The sequence below is a fragment of the Curcuma longa genome, chromosome 2, assembly GCF_044706935.1.
Source record: "Curcuma longa cultivar G26 ecotype Majalengka, Jawa Barat chromosome 2, ITB_CL_G26_1.1, whole genome shotgun sequence".
Lineage (NCBI taxonomy): Eukaryota > Viridiplantae > Streptophyta > Magnoliopsida > Zingiberales > Zingiberaceae > Curcuma > Curcuma longa.
This window is the reverse complement of record NC_133862.1, coordinates 8,816,778-8,839,322: the sequence shown is the minus strand read 5'-3', so window position 1 is coordinate 8,839,322 and position 22,545 is coordinate 8,816,778. Positions and strand designations below refer to the sequence as shown.

The window sequence follows — 22,545 nt, the reverse complement described above, 5'->3', positions numbered from 1 at the left end:
TTGTTTTCTAGTTTCAAGATTGAGCTCGCATTAAATTTCAATAGAATTTTAGATGCAATTGCTTGTGGTCGAAGAAATTTGCCTTCCATCCAATCAGGTGGTTATTTTAGGTATGGTAATTTACGGGTGTATCTTGTAATAGATTGGCTTCTTTTAAAGTTTATTTTATTACTTTTAATTTATATATATATTTTTTGACGGCATCTCAATGGAAATATTTGATGAGAATATTTGAAGAAATATTTCTAAATGTCAAATATCCTCTATTGGAGCGGATATTTATCAAGGCATTAGAAATATCGGATAAAAAATTTTATCAGGTGATTTTTAGTTATTATATTATAAAAAATTAAATATTAAATTATAATTTAAAAATTATAAATAATTTTATTTAAATATAAATTAATAAAATGATAGTGTGATCCATAAATATTTGATTGGTGAGAAATTTAATTATGAAATTTAAAAATAAAATATTTGATAGGTGGGATTTATAAAGATATTTGGTTGATGATGTGAATGTGAGCATTATAAATATTAAAAAAAAATATTTAATATCGTGGATTGATAATGTAGATGTGGGAATTATAAAATATTATTGTGGATGTTCTGAGAAATAAATTAAAATAGTTTAAAACAATAATAACTATTTATTAAATTAAAAAATGTTTGGTTTCCCATTACACGTCAACAAGAAAACGGACATAAGTGGATTTTTTGTGGAATTATTTTTGTTATTTCTTGTAAAAAATTAGTATTGCGCGCCAGGTAGGGATCGAACCTACGACTTTCTGCTTAGGAAACAGACGCTCTATCCACTGAGCTACAGGCGCTCTTGTTATTAATATAGCGAAATATTTAATATCATATAATAGAACTATTAATTGAACTAATAAAGTTGGGCATTTTAGGATCTGTATACTTTATTATTAGTGTAAACGAGATTCATTAATTATTTATATGGCAGCAGACCTACAGCAGGAGCCTTGACCTAACGTGTATATTTATCACATTTATCTCTGTAGCTGAATGTTTAAGTAAAATATAACCCCAACTTATATTATTGATGTTGGTTGTGATCAAAGATCAGTCAAACAAATTTACATAGATATTTTATACTTTATAATTTGATATCCAAGAGAATTGCTGTGTTCTTTTTTTTTTATTTCTATGATTTTTTTGCAGTGGAGCCGAGGGAGTTCACGAGATTAATTTGGCATGGTTAGTTTGACCTTAACCATGATATTAATTATCTTACAGGTGGCGTAATCCTTAGTGTAATTAATCAACTAATTATTTACATGGATCATCGGATTGCTCTTGAAAGAGAGACACGTTTGTTAATTAATGTTGGATATTTATAATTAATTGTTTATAGGATTAAAATATATATAAGTTCGAGTTAAACAAGATACCACATTTCTCTATGCCAAACTCTCCATGGATAGATATGAATTTTTAATTAAAGGACAGTGAAGGTACCTAACATTTACTTTTTATTTACATCATGTCCCTGGGGCAATGGTGCAACGGTAGGACATCCGGATTGTGACCTATGGATCCACGGTTCGATCCTCAGCTACGGCGTATTTGTAAAAATTTTCCTTCAAATGAGGAACGCAATCAAAAGATGTTGGGCATTTGGATTGGTCGCCGTATGCACTTCCCGATTTACTCTGGTGGTCAGTCGGAAACTTTCGTAGGACCGGATCGATCACCCCAGAGAGATTGAGTCCATGAGACTTAAGAAAAATGGCATGCACATTAAATTCCAATTTAGCTTAATTATTTAGCCGCAAAGAATTTCACAAACTTCAAAGACTAAACTGACTAGAAAACAAAAAATTTCCTATACAAATTCTTATTTTTTTTTATGACGGGGCAATGTTGTCCATTTAATCCTTCATCATCTACTCCATCCATCATAACATCCTCCACCTCATTAAAAAGCATGGTATTCATTGTCACATATTCCCGAAGCAATGGTGCAACGTTAGGACATCTGAATTGTGACCTAGGGACTCGCGATTCGATTTCAAGCTACGTCTATGGGAAACTTCCGTGGGATCGGACCGACCACCCCTAAGGATTGAGTCTATGAGACTGACTAAGATTTATCATGATATTCATTGTCACATACTTGTTATAATAACATATTTTTTTCACCAATATTTTTTTTACATTAACACTCATTATTTATAGATTCCACCGTCTACTCAATCATTTTAAAATTATATCATATTAAATAAATATATTTTAAAAATTATAACTATTAAATAAAATTTTTTAACACTCATTAATACATTTTAAATACATTGATGGATATTTATAGATAAAATCTTAAACTAGCCGTTAAAAAACTAATCATTTTATTCAATTTTTAATTTTAAAATTTATAACTTTTTAATAAAAATTAAAACTAAATGTTAATAAAATTTTATTCAATTTTAAAATAACCATTAAAATTAATTATTTTAATAAAATAATTAAAAAATAAAAAAATACATATGGAGTGGGTCAACTTTCTGACTGATCTCCTTCATTTTTAATTGAACACGTTCAACTATAAAAGTGTTATAACACCTCTTCATAATAGTGTTTAATACTAATGGAATGTTATAACACCCCTTTAGAGTATCCATTATGGATGAGAAATATATCCAGGGTTACGATGTAACGTTAAAGCACTTTCTAACTTACGACATATTACAAAATTAATTTTTTTAATAAAAAAATAATTTTGGAACGTTAATTGTCAGGTGATCATCATTTATACTTTTTAAATTTACCTTGATGATTCATATGAAATTTTTATAAGATTCACCTGATTTATCATTTGAAGAGTTGGATGCCTAATCAATATTCCATTAATGGTTGGTTTATAGATCAATTTCGTTAGCTCATCGATTTTAATTTGTTAATCTTAATTAGTTGAATGACAGCCATAAAATTAGTTAAATTTCTTTTTTTAATAAAAAAGAAAATACATTGAACGAATTCTTTTAATTTAAAACACAGTAGAAAGTCGTCGTCGCCCTCTTCGTCGGTGCCAATTCTTCTACTTCTTCCTTTCCAGTTGCCTCGACTCCTCTGTTCGACAAGCTTCGGAGATCGCATCATCCCTCGCTTCCTCTCCTTCTCTACTGCTGGATCCGGTGGAGTTCGCCGCCCCCTGACTCATGGCGAGGCGTTACGACAGCAACCCGTTCGACGAGGAGGAGGACGTCAATCCTTTCTCAGTGAGTCGGTTTTGTTTCCATCGTTCCTTCTCATCTAACTTCTGCTACGAATTTTATTGTTTGATGAGTTGCTGGATCTGATGCCACTGTTGCCTTTGTTTTGTTTGGGCTGTTTGCTTTCCCTTGTTGATTCTCGTGATTAGTTAGTTCTGAGGGTGTTTTCGAATCCCTTGATTTCTCTATCTAGGGTTTCTGTTAAGTCAAAAGTTAGTTTTTTTTGTTGTTATCGTCTATTTCAGTGCAACGATTTTTTAGTTCTGTGAAATGCGCCATGTATGATTTTTGAGCTCGATTTAGTGCTAGCGCTATAAGATTCGTAATGTACGATGAATAATTTGTTTGAATCGTAATGCTTGACTCCAATTTAAGTGCTTTTATAATACGTAGATCAGCGCAGATGCTAATTTATTGGCTTTTACCTCGTGACCTTGGACGGTCTACAGTCTATACTCATTGATTTACCGCATCAGTTGCTGCAGAAAAGAATTATTATTACTGCCAACTATCTAGATAGTAAAGCGCTAACTAAATGCTGTATTAGGCTATCGCAAGATCCAACAATTTTCTATTGATGCAGGTTATATGCCTAATCATTAATTTTCTAGTTAAAATGACATTGAATTTCGTCTGGAACAGTTTATCTTCATAATTGACATTATACAATTTCTCTTTCAGGAGAGAGCACTTCTCAGTGAAGCTTTGTTCACTGGGATCTGTCTGGCAGTGATGTAAATCATACATTGTTAAATGCATATTGTCAGGCATTTTAGCTAGATTCAGTTATCTTCTCCATTTTTGCAACTGCATACATATGTTTGCATGTGTTTGTGTATTCACTGATTAATTTTCTAATGAAAATGGCATTGAATGCATAGGTGTTATAAGGTAGCACAGTAGGATATTACCACTATAAAAGAAAATAAACAAATCACTGGTCAATAGCACAATAGGATAGTACTATTATAGAGAAAATAAACAAATTACAGGCCAAACACTCAAAAGACACAGACTTTAAAAAGATTCAATGAAGTCCAATCTCCATTCATAGGCGAAGGAGCCCAATTTAGAGGGGAAAAAAAACTAAATCAAACTTAACAAATTTTTTATTTGCGGGAAGAACACTGATTTGGTGAATATTCTGGTTGGTTCTATAAAAATTCTTCAAATTGCTATTTGACTCAACCAATTTGAAGTGAAACACTAACATAGAGATAACTATCTGAATTTCACCTTGAAAGTCAGTGTGATCATAGCTTGAAAACTTCTAGTAATTTTAGTGATGGTTCATGCTAAACTAAAATTACTATGATCAAGATATCCTTTATGTACTTCGATATAGTTTAATTATTGGAATCACAAATGAAGAGTCTATCTTCTCAATGGCACCAACTTAGTTTTGGTAAATTTTTTTTACTATTATTATTATTTTTATTATTTTCAAGTTATTCTCATTCACTAATTTAATATTCAACTCTCCAGAATTCAGCAAGTGTTCCTCCTGCATTAAATTCAAGGTTAACACCACTCTCTCCTGAACCTGCTGGTTTCTACAATGACCGTGGCCTTGGTGCAACAATCGATATTCCTATGGATACAACAAAGGTACAAAGAGATGATGTAATTTTCGTTGAGTCATATTAACAATGAGATCAAACTAATCCATTGTTACTTGTGGGTTTGTTCATAAGGGACAAGTTATCGAGCTCCTTGACATAAACTTGTTTGCCTTTCAAATTTTCAAACAGACTCTTGTATGTGTGTCTGCGAGGAGTTACCTCATCCAAGACAACACCGCATGTACATTGCTGGTGGTTTTTGCCAGATTGCATTTGCTTGCTTAGTTGCAACTCTTTATATAGAGCATTTTACATCATTATAGGTTTTGAGAGAAAACAAATAGATCTTTGACGTTTCCATTTTAAATTGCAAAGAGAGATAGCAAAAGAAATACAAATTAGACTTGATTGCATTATCAGCATAGTAACCTATGCTATAAGGAAAGTAACTTTGTTGGTATTATAATTCATATTGGTTATTGTATTCTGGAGCTTCTGTGGAATTTTAGTTATGTAATATTCCTGCCTCTATCGTATGATGTAGGATCTCAAGAAAAGGGAGAGGGAACTGCAGGCCAAGGAAGAAGAGCTAAATAGGAGGGAAAAGGTACATCCTTGACTGAAATGCTTCTACATACTATATATGTAAATACTCGTCAAACTTAGTTTGCCTAATGCCTTCCTTTCTCATTCTGTCTTTTTATAGTCAATTCTAAACGTAAATATGAAATATGTTATGATCCAACAAAAATTTTCCATCACGCTCTTAATTTTATCCTTTATTTTAATTTCTATATGTGCTCTTATATTATCATGCTATGTTTTTGATGGGTGGTTTTATTTTTCACTAATTTCGTTGATACTACTTGTTGAATTACAAATCTAAAAATTAAGCCCCCTTTTTTAACAACTTAAGCTTTTAGGATATATTATCATCAGTATTCTTAACATAACATTTGACATAAGTCAAAATGCTACTTGCCCTATTATTCTTATAATATTTTCTCTTGTTTAATCACTCATCTTGGGATTGTTTATGCAAATCTTTTGTATTTTTTGGCTTGGACTTTTTCCAAAGTAGTCCCATGATTTAAGTTTAGTCCAATTTTACAGCGAGGGTGAGATTAATCCATAAATCTAAAATTAGGTTCCTTCCTAACAAAAGCTTTGTAAGTAATCACCTAGTCAAATCTTAACACATTATACCTGATTACTTGTTGAGATTAATTAATGTAGATTATTGTTGATCAAGATTGGGAAAATCTGTAGTTCTACTCTTTGATGATTGCTGTTTTATCATAATTTTGCATCACAACTTTCTCCTATTCTCATTTTTTTCTGCCATGTAGGAACTTAAACGTAGAGAAGATGCTGCAGCACGAGGTAACACTTTTGTCGTCCTGTTTTCTGATGGATTGGTTTTTATATTTTATTTTAAACCACATTTTAATAAATATGAGGTGATCTTTTTCATTGGCAGCTGGTATCACTATAGAGGAAAAAAATTGGCCACCATTCTTTCCCATTATTCATCATGATATTGCAAATGAGATACCTATCCACTTGCATAGATTGCAGTATTTTGCGTTTGCATCCTTGCTAGGTATGCTTTGGGTTCTACTCTTTGATATGTTCTATGAGATGCTTTAGGCATCATCTGGCTTCACTTATGCTGCAAAGCTATTATTACAGAGCAAGAAATAAGTCTGATACCATCATGGTATAATATTCATTTTTCTTCTTTTCTGTTCATGAGTTTTGATTTTTTTTTCACCTCAGAATTGTGCTACGTAGCAAGCCTTGTTCACTTAGGGAATGATTGATAGTAATTTAACATTTTAACATATGCCTATCATCAACTACCTAAAGTGGTTGGAATGAAATCTAATTGTGAATTGATGACACAATACTGCAGACTGCTTGCCTGCTTGGCAGATTGTGTATGCGTTCTAGTGAAGAATATCCAAATTTTCTCGATGCAATTTTTTGCTCTATGCTCTATGCACGTTTTTTAGTTTAGATCTGTTCACTTTCTTGTGCTATTTTTCATTTGGAAGCTGCAACTTAATGGCCACCAAGTTTTTTGACAAATCAAACTTGTGATTCTTGCAAGCACATACACATCTGATTGTTTCCTCTCTGAAGCTTATTGTGCAACCATATCTTATATTGTTTCTATGATGTTTGGCCTGGGTGAAGGAATGGAAATTTTAGGAAAGTGAAATTGCTCAAATTTCTGTATGGATACTGGAAAGAATCTTGGAATTAGGAAGGCCTGATTAGGCCACAAATAAAGAGAGTTGCATTTTGGACCTCTACTATGATGCAGATAGCATGCTATGGAAAATGGACTGCTATATATGTGAAAATATTATTATCTTAACTCTCAGCATGCATGCATTCAGGAAAGTCTACAGTTATTTAACTGGTTAAATGCTGAAGTCACAGGAAATCATATCCTATACAACTACTTGATTGATATGAAATGCAAATGAAATCAACAATGTAACTGGGTAGAATGACCTAGTCTGGTAATGCCCGCTAGATTGTCAACTCAGAATTTACTACTAGGTCACACCCACTATGATTGTCAATTTATTATTTGCAATATTATTGTTCAATTCCTATCTTTTTAATTAACCTAGCAATTACATTTAACATGAGCAGAATGCCTATTTTTGTTCATGTCAGCTTAAGCCTCCACCGCAAATTGGTATGCTTTGCTATGTCCTTTCTGTTTCAGGATTCTCTTTATTTGTGGTTAATCCCTGGTTTTGAATTCTTCTTTTGATGTAAGTTACTCAAATTTTATATACTGTCTAGTACACTTAGATATTTAGTGAAGTTGCTCCTTGAATGAAAATTCATGTTGACAGGTTAATCTTTTACTACTGAGTATAATGCCAATGTATTTTTGTCTCTATGTTCTTGAAAAAGTTTGTTGCTCAGCAATTTTCTTTTCTTGCAGGTTTAACTGCATGTCTCTTTTGGAATTTTATAGCTGTCACAGCAGCTTGGATTAAGGGAGAAGGTGTTGATGAAATTTGGTTTTTTTTCCTATGATTGACATTGTTGATTTGTGTAGTGAATCTTTGTTATACATCAATGTTGCTGATTTTGTTTGACTTCTGGTTAGGTGCTACAATCTGGTTCCTTGCAATCATCTACTTCATTTCAGGTGTACCTGGAGCTTATGTATTGTGGTATAGACCTCTATATCGTGCTATGAGGTACTATCCTTTAACATATTTGCTTCTCAAGTATTTTTTTTCCCCTTGTATTATAGTTTCACATCTGTGAATAACGTCACTTGTAACATATTCCACGACACATTCATTCTTGTTAGCTACTTAACAATTTTGTTGAGTTTAAGGTGGTTCATACTGGCCAATCTTGACCGGTACTGTGTTTCTGGAAGGCCCAGTATGGTAACATGTTGATTGTTATTGAGCTAACAAACATTTTGTTTATTTTTGTAGGACTGAAAGTGCATTGAACTTTGGTTGGTTTTTCCTATTCTACCTGGTAAGTTTTTTGTTTATTTAATTTTGTACTTTACCATTTCTGTGTCATCATTACTGGCAAAGAGATTGATTGTGAACCACCTCTTCCCAGCTTCATATAGGTTTTGTTATCTATTCTGCCGTGGCTCCTCCGATTATTTTCAAGGGAAAATCATTGACGTAAGCGACACTTTTAAGATATTTTCTTCCATAAAATTTGTTTATGTTGTAATGACCTTTCTCCTGTGTTTCTTTGGCAGAGGAATTTTGCCAGCAATCGATATAATGGGTGACCATGCCCTGGTTGGGGTATGCTCTGTGTTACTTGGAATATACAATTAATAGCTATATTTATTAGAAAATTTGCTGGAAGGCATAGTATGACAAACTATGAAGAACCTGTTTGCTAAACTAGTTATGCTAAACTATGAGAATCACCCACACTATGTGCTAGTGCTGTCACATTGGCGTGCTAGCGAGAGATGTGCTAATTATTTTCCTGTTGAAAATATTATGCAAAAATTCAATTTATGTTTAGTGTGTTATCAGAAGACCTATTTATAGTAGTTATCAGCAAGGCACCATTTGAAGATGTGTGCTATCTCTTCTGATCTACTGAGTAAAATGAAATACTTGTTTAAGCTTTGTTGGAGTTTGATAGTTGGTCTACGATAAGGAAACAGAACTTGTTTATTTAATGCTAATAACCAAATCTGTATTTACTAGTAGCTCTTCTGTTGGGCATTATGTAGGATTGTCTAACTTGAGGCTTGCTTTGCTTACAGATCTTCTATTTCATTGGATTCGGTATGTTTTGCCTTGAATCACTTCTCAGCGTCTGGGTCATTCAGGTTCATCCTCAGCTAGTCCTTATATGTTTTATTGGACGTTCATTCTTGTTTCATATTAAATGAAACACTAAAATGCAACCAGGGTTCAATGCTCTCTAGGCTATATTTATCTATGCTCCTTTGCAAAGAAAGTTTTGAAATGATATTTATCAGTTCCTATTTCTTATCAATCTGTGAAATCTCGACAATCATAAGAACTTGTTCCCCATTTTCCACCAATTTAGATTTTCTTACCTGTTCGTTTTGTTTTCAGCAAGTATACATGTACTTCCGAGGCAGTGGGAAAGAAGCAGAGTTGAAAAGGGAGGCTGCACGAGGAGCTCTGAGAGCTGCAATATGATTTAAAAGTCTTCCTCTCCAGGATTTCGATAGCAACTTTTTTTTTCTTCCTTTTTTTCTTCTTCTAAATGTTCTTGCATATTTCATTGTTTGTTTACTCGTCGGTACACTTGAGCCATAGGAAGTATTGTGCCAAGAAGTTTATTCTATCATTAATCTTGTTTTTTTGTTTATTCTCAATGACTTTATTTTATCTATTAATATATTTTTTTTAAAAAAATGATAAATCTTAGTTAGTCCTATTGATTATGTCCAATTTTAGTTAGTCAGTCCAGACGTCCAGTATCTTTTGATTGCGCTTTCCATTTGAAAAAAATTTCTACAAATACGTCGTATTGGGGATCGAATCGTAGGTGCCTAGGTGACAACTTGAATGTTCTACTGCAACCATTGTCCCGGAGACATTAATATATATTTTATTTTCAATGTCATTGTAGTGTAATAGTTATTTGGTAATTGTTATAACGTAATTTGGATGATAAATTAAAAGGAAATTGTGGATGGACTTATATTTCTAGAGATTACTGGCACTTTATTAAAAAAAGGTAAAACTCGAGGGGCGTGCTCAAAATTTTCATTATTAAAGGGGGGGAAATGATAATTACTCCATTGAATCGAAGGTTAGTGAATAAATGAAACGTAAGTAACGCGGCGTTGGTCGGACACGTGCACTGCACGTGAGGTCAGGCCCCCAATTCCGTGTGTACGACGAGGCAAAGCACTAAAATAAAATAATAAACGCAATAAAATACACAAAAGGCAATTAATTAATTAATCGATAAAAAGAAGGTCAAGAACTGGACGATCGTCGTTGCTTCGTCTCCTCCTCTTTTACTTCCCTTCTTCCTCTTGCCTCTCTCCTTCCGTGGACTCACGTCTATCTACTGGAAGGAAGGCGGAGGGAAGGGGGCGATAGCAACAAGAACTTTAATCTGTTTCTTCACTATCTGATTTCTCTTTGTTTGCCCTATCTTTGATTTTGGTGCTAATATATCGGTGGATATACGGCGCTTTGTTGAGGAATTCTGGTCGGAACGATGAACGAGAAGGCCTCAGTTTCCAAAGAGCTCAATGCCAAGCACAAGAAGGTCAGTATTTTTCTTCAGATCATGCCTTGTCTTGTTTCTCACTTTATGTTTTGTGTTTTTGGAGTATAAAGGTGTTGATTTTAAGAAAAATTGGATCGATTTGACGCCCTGATTTTTGGAAAACGGAAATTGTGAGATCCGCGATTGTGGATGTCATTTCTGTGCTCCTTTTGGTGCTCGTTGTTGCTGGAGATCTGTGAGCTGTCAGATGGGTATTTCTTCGGTGTTCTTTGGTTTCCACTTTTAGTGCTCTACTATTTTGACGGTGCTATGTGCTCCTGATATTGTCGAGGAAAAAGATGTGTCTTTGTACTTCTCTTGGTGGATTTGATGGTCTGATCTCACTGTTGATTTAAAGATTTTTCACGAATTCTGGATTTGACCTATAGTCCGGGGGTAGATAATCTTGTGGGTTTAAGGAATAACTCAGTGGTGCGTTTTTGGATAATTTACCCTTCTGATGCTTCTGTTTGTGAAATTAATTCCCATAAAAATATCTCATTGGTGCAACATACTTGGTAAGTTTAGGTTTAGTGCTGAAAAAGGATTAAGGATATATGTTATTGTCTTATTCACTCATCTGAAAGAGCCAATGTATAAAGAACTTGCTAATATAAAAGGATATTTAGATCTCCATTTGTTTGGTTATAAAATAATATATAGTCACACAAACTGAAAATACATTGTTTAGACAAATTTATGCTAACTCGTATTGTGAAATTCTCCGAAAATATATATGACCATAACAGGGCATAGAACTTGACTTTCAGATTTAGATGAGGTAATTGAAATGAGTGGAAACAAATAGGAAATGAACAACATGAAATAGGAAATGAATATATTTTGTTAATTGGTTGATTGTGAATCAAATGTAGGATTATAACTTTGAACATAAATTATTATTTAAAGAAGATCTTAGTTTTTAAAAAGTTCTTGTAGGTTAATGTTTTAATCATTCTGCCATCAGTAACGGCTATAGGGTAATCCATGCTGAAGGAGTTAAGAATATCACCTAATTCTGTGTGGATGATGTTTCATAGCTAGATGGGAATTTTGGTGGGTATGAAAAATTGGACAAAAAACAATATATAACTGATTTAATCCTTGATAAGCTGACAAGTTGACATTCTGACGTTTAGTCCTATACAAGATTGAACTATTCAAGGTAGTTTCTAGGTATGCAACTGTTTTCCATATGCCAACAATGAAATGGCGAGCTACAAGGGGATTTTGTGAAGTTCTACAACAATAGATTACTAATTTGATAACAAGTTGATGACAGATGCAGTGCATGCTAGATGCAAAGTGCAGTCCCCGGGGCCATGGTGCCGCGGTAGGATATCCAGGTTGTTACCCAGACACCCGTGGTTCGATCCCCAGCTACGGCGTATTGTTGGAATTTTCCTCCAAATGAGGATCGCAATCAAAGGATGCTGGGCATCTGGGTTGGCCGCTGCGTGCGCTTCCCGATTTACCCTGGTGACCGGTGGGAAACTTCCGTGGGACCGGGCCGGTCACTTTCAGGGATTGAGTCAATACGACTAACTGGGATTATCATTTTTAGATGCAAAGTGCAAATAAGAGAATTATTTTATTATTTTTTAATAATTTCTTACATAGTTAATAGTATCAGAGTACTTCCTTGAATTTGTCAATTCTATATTTCTCTCCCAAAATTTGATTATTGGTAGAAGTTGATGAAGTATCCACAATCAAGATACTTCAGCCATTTTGGGCGATTTTGTCTTTACAACTTTTCTGGATTTAAGTAATCGAACTTATAAGGGTAGATATAGCATAGAATATTGATAAGTCAAACTCACAAGTCTCATTTCTCCAATGATGGATTAGAAAAAATAGATCGCAAGAAGTTCAACACCCATAAGAAAAGATGAGGATGAAATTCCCTTTCTTAGCATTAGTCATTCTGATATGAATTATAGGATAAATTTTCTAGTGCTTGTTATGCCATATGACCTTATGGTTGCGTGTGATCCCTCAATCTCTATGCTGCTACTGCAACTTGACAAAAATTCTCATAAACATACCAGTAATTTTGAAGGTCATTACATCTAGGATGTTGGGGATGTATGGGGAGAGAACATTTATACTTGCAAATATATTGGCAGTCAAAAAGAATACAATACAATTATATTTCTTGTGTGGTCCTGCTTTGAGTCTGGTCTTCTCTGAGATGGTAACTCATTGCATATCTTTGGTTCATGATAATGGTTAGACACTGTTACAATTAATTGTCCTCTTGTTTATAATTTCTGTTGATGTGGTTCGTTATTTCATTTTCCTTTGGAATGCAATCTTCCAGTAATATTTAGTCGTTGAATAGTATTTGTCTTGCTTGGATAAAGCTTAGTGAGTTAGTGGTGAAGGCAAACTTTTGTAGTATATGCATTTTGGGGACTTGTGGATAGTTCAAGTTGGCTCCACCTCAATAATCTTAAGAGGGTTAGATAGCTCTGATGTTCGGTTGTATGTAGTTCATATTTATCTTATTATTCATAAGGTTTCTCAGAGTTTTCCCAATTTTTTCGCTTCTATTATAGTTCAATTTCACGGAACTACTGTTCTAGAACTCAATGATTATATAACTTTTGATATCACACTTCTAGATTTGCTAAAGGGCATTTTTTTCCTGTTTTTTGTTTTCATGTAATTTCAGATACTTGAGGGACTTATGAAGTTGCCAGAAAACAGGGAATGTGCTGATTGTAAAGCTAAGTAAGTAGCGGGGAAGACAAAACCTTCATGTTTTTGTTGCTTAATCATAGAGCAATGATCTCAGTAGTTACAGTGGTTGTGGAAGACCACCTTCTTAACTTCTTGTGGGCGATTACAATTTAACACACAATTGATATATAGATTGTTTCATGATTATTCAGTGCTAGTATCATATGAAAAAAAATATAGAAAACTCTACATGTTAGAGACATTTGTTGTGACCTGATAAGCATAAGAAATTGCCACATATTTACTAGCATGGCTCTTCATCAGTGTCGACAGTAGCAATTGAGTGCTTGGTTTATATGCTACATTCTTCTTGTAATTTTAAAATAACATTTCAATTTGTTATTCCTTGTTGTGTAAAAAATGTCATAGAATTTATTAAGCTATTTCTATAGTTAACTTCTCCAATTTAACTTGTTTTTCCTATCTATTTGCATGCAATATGCATATTCAGGTTAACTTTTCAATTTGAAATTTCTGGACAAGAGCAGCTCTAATCCTCTCATGTTCTGGGATACTAATGTTAATACTATCTACAAATTGGAGAATCCAAATGTAGAATGAATCAACTTGTTCATTTGGTTATTGTCTATAGTGCTTTCTTCTGTGTTCATATTTTTACATTTTTCTATTTGTAGTTAATGTTTTTCCTAGTGGTGACAACTTCATTCAGTTAATATGTTGCATGAAATAAACCTTACCCTTGTCACATAAACTTATTGAAACGGACAGCTGTGAGATGTGCCATGATTGCCATTGATACTGATGTGTGTTTTAGTGGTCTTCATTCCAATTAGTTCCAGCCTATGTTTTGCTTTTGTAAATTTGTTGTAGGACCCATGCCATTTGAGACCAATTGCAACAAATATATTTGTTTAAAACCATGGAAAGAATTTAAAATGGGATCATGCCACCATATTTTTTGAAGCCATCAGTCTTATTTTTCAGGTTTTTTGGTTCCATTCATTGCCTGACATTTATTGTAGTGTTAAGCATCAATAGATGAAATCCTGTTTTCCCCCCTTTTTTTGGTTGTCTGTGTGTGTTTTGTTTTTGTGTACATTTTGCAACAGGTTTAGATATCCATCAGCCAATTATGTTCCAATCCTGCCTTTTTGTTTTTTTTAAAAATATTATTATTAAACTTTTAAACCTTTCTGCTGCTCTGATTTTGGTTTGTTATCTTGCAGAGGTCCTAGATGGGCTAGTGTTAATCTTGGAATCTTTATATGCATGCAGTGTTCTGGAATACATAGAAGTTTGGGAGTACACATATCAAAGGTCTTGTGCAGTTTCTTTCACATGACTTGATTAACTTTTTTAAAACATTACTTCCTATAATATTGAGATTTGTTTGTGCTAAGACTTTTGATTGGATCATGATTCTTTTACAGGTCAGATCTGCTACGCTTGATACATGGCTTCCAGAGCAGGTTGCATTTATTCAATGTAATTACTGTCTAACTGTATGGTTTGCATCATTCACATTTTACTACTGAAAACACAATTTTTATATTGAACCCTACTTGTCATCTTCTTTTAGCTATGGGAAATGAAAAATCAAACAGCTACTGGGAAGCAGAGCTTCCTCCAAACTACGACAGAGTCGGAATTGAAAATTTTATACGTGCTAAGTATGGGATTTATGTACTTTATTACTTCAGTTCATTTGCTTACATAAAAGAATGGTCATATGATTTTCTCAGATTAGTTGATTGCCTAAAAGTACTTGATTAACAATGTTCTTATTGCCAGATATGATGATAAAAGATGGGTACCTAGGAATGGACCATCGAAATCACCTTCAAATGCACAAGAAGAGAGGACAGCTGAATCTCCACAGAGGCACTTTGACAACAAATTGAGTTCCAGAGAGGAGCAACATAACAGCGCACAGCTTAATGCAAAAAAAACTACCCCAGCAACACCTAAGCTACCCAGTCAGGTGAAGTTATCTGAACTATTGTTTGAGCTATGGAAGCTTTATGTTCAAGTATTCTATTACATTTGGGATCTTCTTTTGCAAGTACAATATTTATTTGATAGATTGATTAGTGTTTGTTTAATTCTCATACATGTATAATCCTGATACTTCTAGTGACAATTGCCACCCTAATGAGTCTGTATAATCTTAGGCTTTGTGATTCTTAGTTCTAAATATTAAGGAAAATTGAGGATGGCTGAATTGGACACTAAACTGACTGGATGAATAATGCTTTGGTTTGAATTGGGTTTGTTAGCCTGTTTTCTTGTTAATTCTTTCTATTTCAAGAATCCCCTAGCAGTCAAAAGGAGTATATCAGAATCATTACAAGTGATTTTCTGATTGGATCTTGGTTGGCGGCGATACTCATTTGCCTTCTCTCTCTCCTTTTTTCTTCTTCTCTAGCTTGTGTTCTTCATGGCATTACTATGTTAAACACAGTTTTCTATCTCATCATTTTTAAGTTAGAGTTACAACTGTTCTATTATGTTTGTTCATTTCAGAAATTTATCTTCACTTGCCTTGCCTGTTTGTTGGTACTTCCTGTTATAAACAATACCTATGGAGAGCTTTCTAACAAGCATGTTGATTGGCATGGTTTGATGGAGTAACAGGTATCTGCTTTTGTTGGTGCAAGATGCACTAAGATCTTGCCTAGAGTTTCGATGTTTGACAATACACCTAGGTCTGGTCAGTTTTGACCAAGGGGTGATCCAAACAGGACTTGATGTTTGGATGTGTGGAAGTGAGTAAGAAGATCTAGTCGGTTAGACTAGACAGTGGAAGTCCTAATCTGGAAGATTGGGCAAGGGAAGTCCTGGTGAGTGAGGCTAGGCAAAGGGAAGTCCTGATTTGGAGGATCAGGCGGAAGTCTTGGCAGGGTCGAAAGACTTAGAACCAGACACCAGGCTGAAGTCCAGGGTGGTTGAGCCCTGGCAGGAAGTCCAGTTGGGTCCGCGGAGCCTGACAACTGGCCGAAGACCAAGTTGGTTGAGACTTGGCAGAAAGACCAGGGTGGTTGAGCCTTGGCAGGAAGTCCTGGTGGGTTAAGAAGTCAAGTAGAGCTGCACGAGGTAAGTGAGGTAAGTCACTGGAAGAGCGAACCAGTGAGGACGAGTCCAATTTTGGACTTTAGGCGCGGTCCAACTTAGACCCACTGGGGTGATCTAAGTTGAGTCCTGGTTAGATCCTGGTTTGGATTGACAGGATCTAATTAATTTAGAATATTTTATATTTTAATATATATTATTTTATAGAGTTTATTTGATATATGGATTAAATTAATTTTGCAAATAAACTCAATAAAATTAATCTTAATTATTACTCATTTTGTAAATCTGAAATTAAGAAGGATAAAATTAAAGAGCATGAATATTCATTTTATTTATTATTATCCATTGGATTAAATGATAAAAATTATTCATATAAAAATAATATATATATATATATATATATTATTTAAATTATCTTTTAATCCTAGATAAGATAAACTGCTAGGTGTGGATCAAGTTTTGCAGTTTTTAAAAACATTTGCAGATCTAGATAAACTTGATAGTGTCTATATAAAGCTGCAGTCAGTGCATGAATCAGAACATCTTCGACCAACGTCCTTCTTCTGCGGCAGCCCGAGCTTCGACACGACAACTTTGATACGTCTTCCTTCCGACAAGAACTGCTACCGAACGCGAACGAGACCAGGCACAGGCTACCGGGGAAGATCCAGGAGGAGTGCGGGGCGCTCGGACTTCCAGATCGGCGACAAGTGCTTGGTTTATTTTTCTTTACTTGTTCTTTCTATACTTATATTGGTTGTATTACTTGGACTGTAAGACGGGTTGCTCCGCCTCCGAACGTAGTTCGGAAAGGAGACCACTAGTGGACGGGCGCCTCCCGAATTAGGCCTTGGACGTACTAACCCTGGGGGGTTAGGAACCAAGTAAATCCGCGAGTCCTTTTATTGTGTTTCTAATTCCGCTGCAAGTTCTTTTTATAGTTAACGAACGAATTCTAAAAAAAGCGAAACGCGCTATTCACCCCCCCTCTAGCGCGTACACGATCCTACAGCTTTGTGATAAACAAATAGTGACAAATCAACTCTTTGCAGCTCTTTTGAATTAGTGCTCCTATGGTTTATCCGTTCATCTTTTAAGATGCTTCTTCATAACTGTATGATGGTACTTTTGGTTGATGTTTATTTACTGTTTTAATGCACTATGTATCCTACAGCTGCTGCGATGACAACTTCTGCGACCCAAACAGGTAGTTCAAAACCAGTGGAAAATAAACCTGCAGTGGGAATTCAAGACTTATTCAAAGAGTCTCCCGTTCTGACACTATCTTCAAGTCCAGCAAAGTCTCAGGCGAATGTAAAAAGTGACATTATGAGCCTTTTTGAAAAGGTTACTTATGTGTTCTGCATATATTATTTCCGAATTTTATTCATATGTTTTTGTATACTTAAGTTTCTCATTCATCTGCATGCATCTAGGCTAGTATAAATTAAGAATTTGTTAGCCTTCTGGTTCATGGGTTGCACAAGCGCTGTCACAGAGCTGAATAGCATGCCAAGCATGGGCCAACAAACCCTTTGCAAAGCCCAGTATGCCTTTTAGTTTAGGTATCCCCATGCTTGACTGTGCGCATGAAAGTGTAGTACCCATAGATAAGTGCAAATCACAAAATTGAGTTGACTGTTTTCAGATGTTTTCCATGTCTTTATCTTTCAATGGTTCAGTCATTTTTATAGGGAAGGTGAATCATAGGGCATATGCACTGTACTTTGTTATAGAACTCTTTGTATCACTCAATACCAATGAACTAAACTTGTGGCAATTTTACCACCTAAATATTTAAAGAGGATTGCCATCTTCCTGCCACTACAAGTTTAACTAGAGATTATGATTACTCTATTGTATATGTAATAATATACACTCACTAATATTCTCTATTTTCTTTTTTCAGTCAAATATAGTTTCACCATATTCCATTCATCAGCAACAGCTTGCATTTCTTTCCCAGCAGCAAGCTCTTCTGGCAGCTGCTAAATCTGGTGTTCGTCCTGTACTATCTGGGATTTCTAATCAATCAGCTATGACAGGCTTGAGTGCACCTCATATGAATGTCATTCCTCAATGGCCAAACTTAGGTTATCAAACCCCAGGAATAACCCCACTAGACAATCAGAAAAATTCCAACCATTTTCAGGTAGTGCCTTGATTCATTATTTGCTAATGCAACGCATAATTGGTTATAACCCTTCCTTTTTACTCTGCAGGCTGGGATTGCAGCACAAAGACATCCTTCAGCGAACTACAACAATATTCAAAAACCCGGGTAATTGGCCACCTTCATTTTTCCCTCCAGTCTATCTCCCAATTTTTATTTCTGGCTGAGAATGTTGATTACCTGGTTTGATTGATTCTGCAAGTATTTTTTGCCTTGATGTGATTTTTTGTGTTTCCCACCCAAATCATCTGGGATGGTTTGTAATTTATTACAAAAACTTACTCCTGCGTCTTGGCTACTTTGTTGGATATTAGTGGTTATTGCAAATTATGATGTTCGTACCGGTATTGTTTTCAGTGTTCTTTCCTGCTCTGGTTCTCTTGTGGTTATGAAGCCATGTAATGCCAATGGTGCCAATTTTACCATCGTCGTACAGAAACAAGATACTTAAGCTAGAAGATTGATCAATTTTTCGGTCTGTTTCATAGGTTGTTAATGGGATATCTTTATTCACATCATGTTTTAGCTCAAGTTGCTCGGGTCGTATTCATTGTCTGATCACAATCTATTTCCTACCTCAGGATTCACAATGCGGGGGGACCTTCAGCAATGAATGGAGTAACCAAAGCTGTTGCATCTTCGTCTCCTGCTATGACTAATAAATCTGGAAAAGACTACGACTTTTCGACCTTAACCCAAGGGATGTTCTCCAAACATTGAAGTTTATTCTCAGAAGTTCCAAGGTTGCTATCTTTTTATATTACACTCGAGATGAATTCCAGGTGGCCTGGAAGCTTTGAAGGAGCATTTTGCTGCCACCTTCTTAGCTTTCATTTGTATGAATTATGTCCCATTTCAGATGTTTCTTGTAGTGTGCATTGCCAAATATTAGATTCAACAACTACAACAACAACAAAAATTATTCCCATTCGAGTACATGCTCATCTAATAAGACACATTGTGTTTAAAGATTATTGAACTAGCATGCCAGCGTCTGTAAATACATTACATTTTTCATCAGTAAGGACGCATTTATGTTAGAATTCTTATAATTTTTCCGAGTTGCTAATGACTACGCTTACTGATTCCAAGTCCATCTTTATGCTAGCTTTATATATGATACATCTAAGCAAAACAAAGGAGGCATAGAATGTGATCTAGTTATCATCAATCTTTACCGCTACGGTTTATAGAGGAACAATGATGAAAGTCTGATTTTAATCCAAAACTAATGTCATTATCTTGATTGTCGTCGTTGAATGTATTTGCAAATGCAGCAGAAGAATTTTCTGTCAGACTTGGATGACAACCGGAGACCTCGTCTCCGTAGGTGAGACAAGGAAGAAGAAAAAGTAACAATCGGAGACCTAATCGGATTCCGACCAAATCACGGCCGGAGATTGATCGAGGAAGGACTGCCGTCGCCGGAATCCGATATCGGCCGATGCGCCAGTTGGCTGGACGGTGCGGCGAGGGTGGCAACTACGACAATGGATCGGCTGAAATTTTATGAGTTAAATAATTTATAAATAATCTGATATATTAATTTTATTAATATAATATTAAAAAAGTCGGAATTATCTAAATTATAATAAGATTCAATAAAAATCATAATATCAATTTCATTAATGATGATCTATATGGATGTAGATGTATGGTATAAAAATGATATAAAATATAAATTGTACTTGGTCGATCTAAAATATAATTCAAATCATATTTATTGATACTTTATGTTAAATAATAATAATAAATATAATTTAATTTTTTATTTAAAATTATATTTACATTGAAATTATATTTACTTAACCAAATCGAGTTCGACTGAGTATATTTACATTAAAATTAAAATTATGGAAAAAAATAAATAAAGTTTCGTACTAATAGTTTTCGAATGATTTATGAATAATTAAATAAAATATTATAATTTTAAATTTGAGATAATTTTAAGTATGAATAAAATATTTTTTGAGCTGGTTAGAAAAAGTCACGAACAGATTTTCCACATTTATTTCTGAACTTGTACATCTAGGGTAAAAAATGGAAATTAAAACTGTAGATCACGATGAAGATCATTTTAAATACGTTGAAGATCATTTTAAATACGTGTCTAGGCTTCTTAATTTATTCTAATTCGATTTTAAGTAGACAGATCTATTAACTTAAATCCTGTAATTAAATCTAATCCCGCACTTAGAAGTCTAAGAGTCAAAGGTATTCATTAACGCATCAGTTAATCCCACCCCGTAGAAGGTCGAGAGTCGATAATTAATTTCATTAAACATTTTAATTACCGATTAATTAATTTCGCAAACTTTCGTTTAAATACACAATTTATACGTACATTTCAGTTTGCACCAACGAGCTTCTCTTCAGGCTTCACCATGAGTTCCCCCGACTCCGTCGCCAACGCGCCTTCCTGCCTCCGGCTGGCCCTGCTCCTCGGGAAGAAAGCTGCCGGCGAGGGATCCAACTTCGTCTTCTCCCCGCTCTCCATCCAAGCTGCTCTCGCCCTCGTCGCCGAAGGCGCACGCGGCGAGACGCTGGAGCAGCTCCTCTCATTCTTGGGGTCCCCGGACGACGTCTACCACCTCCGCGCCGCCACCCACCGCCTCCTCCACTCCATCTCCACCGACGAAGCTGCACCCGAACCCAGCGTCCCCGTCAACATCTCCAAATATCTTGGTACCCCTTGATCGTAGGTGCGGAAGAAGCTACCGACCACCCCGGCACTCCACCTTGTGTCTCCTTCGCCAACGCCGTGTGGTTCTGCGAGAGGCGTATCGTCTTGAATCCTGCCTACGCCCACGCTGTGTCCTCTCTCTACGATGCCTCCGTCAAGACTGTGGACATTCTCAACAACGTAATGCAAAAAAACAAACTCTTGCTTAATTTAATCTACTTCATGCACTTCTTCGATCTCTTCAACTTGTATAGTTAGTTTTATATTTATAAATTCTCTCATCATGTTATTTTCAACCTGTGATGTTACAGGCTGATCAAGTAGTCAGAGGAATTAATAGTTGGGCCAAGGAGAAGACACATGGACTGATAAACAGTATCGTTCCTAATGGAAGTCTTGATCCGAAAACTACCATTCTTCTTGCGAATGCTCTCTACTTCAAAGCTTTATGGGACGAACCATTCGAAATGGCGATGACAAAAGATGGAAAGTTTTATCTTCTCGATGGAAGCACCATCACTGTACCCTTCCTGAGTTCCTATAAGATAAAGAAACAGTGTTACATTTCCTTCTCTCATCGCTTCAAAATCCTCAAGTTACCCTACAGGCAAGATCCCGATGCCAAAACATTCTTCTCTATGCTTATATTTCTTCCCAATGATAGTGATCAGCTCTACGAAATCATGGATGAAATACTCTCCACGCCGGACTTCCTGAAGCAATATACTCCAACCAAGGCGTCGAAGCTTCATCGATTGATGCTTCCTAAGTTCAAGTTCTCGTTCGATTGTGAGACTTCTGAAGCGTTGAAGAAGTTAGGACTGATCCTTCCCTTTTCAGAGAGCGATGCAGACCTCTGGGGCATGCTAAAGTACTTGCCTCCTCCCGTTGATAATTTATATGTGAAGGCCATGTTTCACAAATCCACCATTGGGATTAACGAGACTGGCACAGTCGCATCCAGTGTATCTCGCTTTGGTCTACGTGGCGGCGCTATCCTTTACACTCTGCCTGTGCTGCCTGAGTTTGTAGCAGATCATCCCTTCATCTTTGCTATCGTGGACGAGAAGAGTGGAACTCTGTTGTTCCTGGGTCACGTAGTTAATCCTTTGCAAGGCGCTTGTTAATAAACTAACAGTCAAGTACTCTTAGAATCTAGTTTTTGGATGCAACTCTATATATAATCTGTGCTTGGAATAGTCTCCCATTTTGTGTAACCCAAAGTTGCCACTGGTATTATTCTGATGACTAATGAAATATAGTATTTTATATATTTATGCTAGCTTTATGATACACCGAAGCAAAACAAAGGAGGCATAGAATGTGATCTAGTTA

General features: G+C 35.3%; 2 protein-coding genes, 1 non-coding gene and 1 pseudogene across 4 annotated transcripts; 3 read left to right on the top strand and 1 right to left on the bottom strand.

The window, feature by feature from the left end:
* Positions 1 to 760: 760 nt before the first annotated feature.
* TRNAR-CCU (transfer RNA arginine (anticodon CCU)) lies at positions 761 to 833 on the bottom strand. The gene has a single exon. It is a non-coding gene; the product is annotated as a tRNA-Arg (tRNA).
* Positions 834 to 3,030: 2,197 nt separating this feature from the next.
* Positions 3,031 to 9,661, top strand: LOC141816875 (secretory carrier-associated membrane protein 3-like). Of its 2 annotated transcripts, XM_074704601.1 has the most exons (12): positions 3,031 to 3,239; positions 4,719 to 4,841; positions 5,340 to 5,402; positions 6,145 to 6,178; positions 6,276 to 6,398; positions 7,764 to 7,826; positions 7,932 to 8,025; positions 8,275 to 8,320; positions 8,411 to 8,478; positions 8,559 to 8,607; positions 9,084 to 9,149; positions 9,403 to 9,661. In XM_074704601.1, exons 1-12 carry the CDS (start codon positions 3,180 to 3,182, stop codon positions 9,487 to 9,489), a joined length of 876 nt encoding a protein of 291 aa, XP_074560702.1. In that variant the 5' UTR covers positions 3,031 to 3,179; the 3' UTR covers positions 9,490 to 9,661. The 2 variants fall into 2 exon arrangements, with proteins under 2 accessions (XP_074560702.1, XP_074560708.1); XM_074704607.1 differs by lacking the exon at positions 4,719 to 4,841.
* Positions 9,662 to 10,301: 640 nt separating this feature from the next.
* LOC141821541 (ADP-ribosylation factor GTPase-activating protein AGD5-like) lies at positions 10,302 to 19,596 on the top strand. The gene is made up of 10 exons (XM_074708938.1): positions 10,302 to 10,576; positions 13,254 to 13,312; positions 14,509 to 14,599; positions 14,713 to 14,767; positions 14,862 to 14,952; positions 15,074 to 15,395; positions 17,516 to 17,701; positions 18,264 to 18,506; positions 18,577 to 18,635; positions 19,109 to 19,596. The coding sequence occupies exons 1-10, from the start codon at positions 10,526 to 10,528 to the stop codon at positions 19,245 to 19,247; spliced, it is 1,296 nt and encodes a 431-aa protein (XP_074565039.1). The 5' UTR covers positions 10,302 to 10,525; the 3' UTR covers positions 19,248 to 19,596.
* Positions 19,597 to 20,911: 1,315 nt separating this feature from the next.
* On the top strand, positions 20,912 to 22,337 carry LOC141817168 (serpin-ZXA-like; annotated as a pseudogene).
* Positions 22,338 to 22,545: the final 208 nt, after the last annotated feature.

Bases quoted from the DNA above. Each gene is read 5' to 3' on its own strand.
- LOC141816875 (XM_074704601.1), top strand. From the start codon at position 3,180: ATGGCGAGGCGTTACGACAGCAACCCGTTCGACGAGGAGGAGGACGTC. The intron at 4,842-5,339 runs GTACAAAGAGAT...CGTATGATGTAG, and splicing joins TTCCTATGGATACAACAAAG to GATCTCAAGAAAAGGGAGAG. The intron at 8,321-8,410 runs GTAAGTTTTTTG...ACCTCTTCCCAG, and splicing joins GGTTTTTCCTATTCTACCTG to CTTCATATAGGTTTTGTTAT.
- LOC141821541 (XM_074708938.1), top strand. From the start codon at position 10,526: ATGAACGAGAAGGCCTCAGTTTCCAAAGAGCTCAATGCCAAGCACAAG. The intron at 10,577-13,253 runs GTCAGTATTTTT...ATGTAATTTCAG, and splicing joins TCAATGCCAAGCACAAGAAG to ATACTTGAGGGACTTATGAA. The intron at 18,507-18,576 runs GTAGTGCCTTGA...TTTACTCTGCAG, and splicing joins AAAATTCCAACCATTTTCAG to GCTGGGATTGCAGCACAAAG.